The sequence below is a fragment of the Oryza brachyantha genome, chromosome 8 (genome assembly GCF_000231095.2).
Source record: "Oryza brachyantha chromosome 8, ObraRS2, whole genome shotgun sequence".
Classification (NCBI taxonomy): domain Eukaryota; kingdom Viridiplantae; phylum Streptophyta; class Magnoliopsida; order Poales; family Poaceae; genus Oryza; species Oryza brachyantha.
In genome coordinates this window covers 14,008,206-14,012,764 of record NC_023170.2, presented here as the reverse complement: position 1 = coordinate 14,012,764, position 4,559 = coordinate 14,008,206, and the positions used below count along the sequence as shown (strand labels likewise).

General features: G+C 58.0%; 1 protein-coding gene across 1 annotated transcript; it reads left to right on the top strand.

The window, feature by feature from the left end:
• The first annotated feature begins 1,226 nt into the window (after positions 1 to 1,226).
• Positions 1,227 to 4,276, top strand: LOC102715878 (cytokinin dehydrogenase 11). Its single transcript, XM_006660126.3, has 4 exons — positions 1,227 to 1,994; positions 2,064 to 2,333; positions 2,845 to 3,107; positions 3,506 to 4,276. Exons 1-4 carry the CDS (start codon positions 1,332 to 1,334, stop codon positions 3,870 to 3,872), a joined length of 1,563 nt encoding a protein of 520 aa, XP_006660189.2. The 5' UTR covers positions 1,227 to 1,331; the 3' UTR covers positions 3,873 to 4,276.
• Positions 4,277 to 4,559: the final 283 nt, after the last annotated feature.

Below are 4,559 nucleotides of genomic sequence, written 5' to 3'. Positions count from 1 at the left end.
TGCCTGCTGGACGAAAAAACGAAACGAATTCATTCAGGAGCAGTGTGTGCAGCAGCCCACAGCAATCCCTGCATGCACACACCGGCCTCGTGTTCCCAGACGGAGAACTGCTACTGGGCACTGTAGCTGCGATGGCTTTGCTTGCTGGTGGCCATGGCTGAACGAGCCATGGAAACTTCAGTTTTTATCAGGAGAGGGGGAAGGAAGCAGTGGGGCCTGAGCACCATGCCTCCCCCGAATCAACTGGCGGCCGTGGCAAATCTGGGCGAGAGCAGGAGACGCCATGTGACCGTGTTCCTGCCTATCCGGAAGAGAGAAAACAACCGTCTCGATCTCAAACTCAAAAGCGATGGACGAAGAAAATTGTTATACATACGACTTAACCATCTAACTTACGGCGATCTAATTAATCAATGGTTTATATATCACTTATTAATCTTTTTATCTAATCAATGATTATTGTGTTTTAGTCGCAAGTAGAAAATGCAATTGAGTCGAAAGTAGGACTGGATTGATCGGTAAAATACGCCGCCGAATTGAATTTTTTTCGTCGGTTTCCAGGTGCATGCATGGATTGCATTTGCACCCCTCCTCTGTAGGTAGCAGCTAGTCATTCGCACAATAGTGGCAGACAAGCAAACGCTAGATCCGATCATTAACATCAGACTTGCAATCATCCTTGGCAAACGAAAAAAGCAAAAAAGATGTTTCATTTCTGAAAAGAATTTTTGATAAATACTACGTCCTTTCTTAATAATTGATACCGGATATTGATTGCTCGTCCCTTTTGTTAAATATTTACCAACAATATAAATGATACCATGCTATTAAAGTGGAGTATGTCCTAAATATAAAAGCATCAGCGGTTTACTTTGGTCTAAATTTATGAACAAATGGTCAAATTTTAAATGAGAAAGTTTTATTAAGTAACAGAGGGAGGAAATAAGTGCACGTGCTACGGATACTGTCTTTTTAAGGGCATGTGTGTAGCATAAGAAAAGTTTTCATACAGAGGTTTTATAATTTTAAATATGAAGAAACGAGAGGAGAAACAAGCGAAATTTGCAGCAAAGAAACGAGGGAAATTTGAAGCAAAACACTCAACTTTGAACCATTTGTTTTTGTTTTTGTTTTTGTCTTGGAAAGACGTGATGGCTATTTTGAGGTCCGCGTGTCCGCTCGATATAAACTCCCGGACCCAAACTACCACGAGAGAGGCAGCAGAGCAAGCGAGCGAGCGGCACAGTGACATCACGGTACAGAGAGAGCAAAGCTCTGCTCGAGCTCAGCTCAGCTGCAGAGACAAACAAGAAACGCAGGGGCGAGCCAAGATGATGCTCGCGTACATGGACCACGCCACCGCGGCCACGGAGCCGGACGCCGGCGCCGAGCCGACCGTGGCCGCCGTCGACGCGGCCGAGTGCGCGGCGGCGAGAGACTTCGGCGGCCTCGTGAGCGCCCGCCCTGCCGCCGTCGTCCGCCCGGCGAGCGCGGACGACGTGGCAAGCGCCATCCGCGCGGCGGCGCGCACGGCGCACCTGACCGTGGCCGCGCGCGGGAACGGCCACTCGGTGGCCGGGCAGGCCATGGCCCGGGGCGGCCTCGTCCTCGACATGCGCGCCCTCCCGCGCCGCATGCAGCTCGTCGTCGCCCCGTCCGGCGAGAAGTTCGCCGACGTCCCCGGCGGCGCGCTCTGGGAGGAGGTGCTCCACTGGGCAGTGTCGAAGCACGGGCTCGCCCCCGCCTCCTGGACGGACTACCTCCGCCTCACCGTCGGCGGCACGCTCTCCAACGGCGGCGTGAGCGGGCAGTCCTTCCGTTACGGCCCACAGGTGTCGAACGTGGCCCAGCTCGAGGTGGTGACGGGCGACGGCGAATGCCACGTCTGCTCCCGCTCCGCCGACCCCGACCTCTTCTTCGCCGTCCTCGGCGGGCTTGGCCAGTTCGGCGTCATCACCCGCGCCCGCATCCCCCTCTCCCCGGCGCCACAGACGGTAAGCACTAGGCACCACCACCACCACCAAAACCGCCGGCGGCGCTGACCGGCGAGCTGCCCGTCGCAGGTGCGGTGGACGCGGGTGGTGTACGCGAGCTTCGCGGACTACGCGGCGGACGCGGAGTGGCTGGTGACGCGGCCAGCCCACGAGGCGTTCGACTACGTTGAGGGCTTCGCGTTCGTGCGCAGCGACGACCCCGTCAACGGCTGGCCATCGGTGCCCATCCCCGACGGCGCCCGCTTCGACCCGTCCCTCCTCCCCGCCGGCGCCGGCCCGGTGCTCTACTGCCTGGAGGTCGCCCTGTACCAGCAGCACCACCACCACGACATGGACAAGGTACGTACTTGGCACGCGCGCGGCGGGGGCGCATTCCTCCCGTACACGCCCGCTGTTTTTGGTGTACTTTTCTGCGCGGATATCTGCGTCGCCGTGTATCTCCCGCTGGATTCTGTGACGGGGGGGAGGTGCGTGTCTGCTCCTCCCCCCCCCCCCCAAACTGCCAACCCACGCTCGCTCACCCGCCGGATCACGCGCGATCTCCCGTGAGCCGGGGCGTGCGTTGCGTCGCGTACAATGCAGTACAAGTAGTTCCTCTCTCTCGCGCGCGGGCGGGCGGACGGGCCGTGACGCGATCCTCCCCAGCCGCACGCCCGTGACGACGCGGATCCCCTCTTTTGTCAACACCCGCGCGCGCGCACGCTTCTGTCGCGGCGGTGACGCAACGTAGCTGCCGTTTTTTTTCTTTGCTCTGTTTCGTTCGTCCCGTCCCGTGTGCCGGTCGATGACGATGATGATGATGGTGGTGTGGTCGTGGCGCGTGTGGTGCCGTTTTCTCTGTGGGTTGCAGAGGGTGGGGGAGATGATGCAGCAGCTCAAGTACGTGCGGGGCCTGGAGTTCGCGGCGGGGGTCGGGTACGTGGAGTTCCTCTCGCGCGTGAACCGGGTGGAGGACGAGGCCCGCCGCAACGGGAGCTGGGCCGCGCCGCACCCCTGGCTCAACCTCTTCATCTCCTCCCGCGACATCGCCGCCTTCGACCGCGCCGTCCTCAACGGCATGCTCGCCGACGGCGTCGACGGGCCCATGCTCATCTACCCCATGCTCAAGAACAAGTGAGTATTAGAGTATATATATATATATATATATATATATATACTGTATTGTACTAGTACACCCCAAACGACTTTGTTTATTTCCTGTTGCTTGTCTTGAGCCGCTGTCGTGTCGTGGCGACGGCAGAGGTTTTTGTTTAACACGGATAATCACAAGCTGCTCGCCTCCCTACTTATAATACGACGGGGTTTCTGGTTCTTCCGTTTTCAACCCGTTCTGTTTTGGATTTCGCCTTGTCATCTGCCGCCATTCATTAGGATTTAGGAGCCACCACTAAACTCAGGTGCTATGATTGATGCAATTTTTTTTCTTCTCTTCCTCAGTTTGCCGCCAAACGTACTACGTACTACACGAGCTCGTAACGCCTAACACGTACGCACGTTTTTGCGTGTGACAGGTGGGACCCGGCCACGTCGGTGGCGCTGCCGGAGGGCGAGATCTTCTACCTGGTAGCGCTGCTCCGATTCTGCCGGCCCTACCCTGGTGGTGGCCCGCCGGTCGCCGAGCTGGTGGCGCAGAACAAGGCAATCATTGACGCCTGCCGGTCCAACGGCTACGACTACAAGATATACTTCCCGAGCTACCGCGCCCAGTCCGACTGGGCGCGCCACTTCGGCGCCAGGTGGACCCGGTTCGTGGAGCGCAAGGCGCGGTACGACCCGCTCGCCATCCTGTCGCCCGGCCAGAACATCTTCCCCAGGACCCCCTCCTCCGTCTCCATCTCCGCCGTCGTCGCCCCCACCACCGCCGCCGTGACCGTGTAAGCTGCCGGCCGGTGATCGATGATCCATGATGGTGATTATGCTGTTGCTGGTTCTGGATGATGGCGACGACGATGATGATGATGAGGATGATCGCGACGAGCACAATGATGATGATGATAGGGTCATTATTAGGTACAATTGGGGGGATTGGGTGCAAAAGGGGTGGTGGTTCGATCGGATGGACGTATCAAGGGGCTCTGCTGCAGGAGTGGCGAAGGAAAACGAAAGATGTAACCCTTTTCCTGCTCATTCTTTCTTCTCCTCATTCCCCTTGGTGAGATTGGGATGCTCTCGACGGTGACACACATCTCGTCTCGTCGTTTGGGTTAAAAAAAAACCTTTTTTTTCCTTCTTCCAAAAATCCACTTGTAATTGTTGCCATCTGTGCTAGCATCTCCTCCTCCTCGCCGTCCATTAGCCATGCGTACGTACGCTCGCCGTCTCTTGCAGCCTCTCGCTCGCTCGCTTGCTCTGCTTATTCTGTTTCGCCGTAGCTTTCGTTCTCGGCTTCCCTGGTCCCCGTCCCCCACATGGCAACCCCGGCCTCTTCCGGTGGCTGCCGCCGACCGTGACGCCGCTCGCCGCTGTCGACCGATCGCCGCCGGCGTGCGTGCGTGCTCGCTCGCCCGGTGTTGGCCACGTGAGCGCGAGGTCGCGAGCCGGGGGGTACCGGACACCGGCCGCGGC

Bases quoted from the DNA above. Each gene is read 5' to 3' on its own strand.
- LOC102715878 (XM_006660126.3), top strand. From the start codon at position 1,332: ATGATGCTCGCGTACATGGACCACGCCACCGCGGCCACGGAGCCGGAC. The intron at 1,995-2,063 runs GTAAGCACTAGG...TGCCCGTCGCAG, and splicing joins TCTCCCCGGCGCCACAGACG to GTGCGGTGGACGCGGGTGGT. The intron at 2,334-2,844 runs GTACGTACTTGG...TGTGGGTTGCAG, and splicing joins ACCACCACGACATGGACAAG to AGGGTGGGGGAGATGATGCA.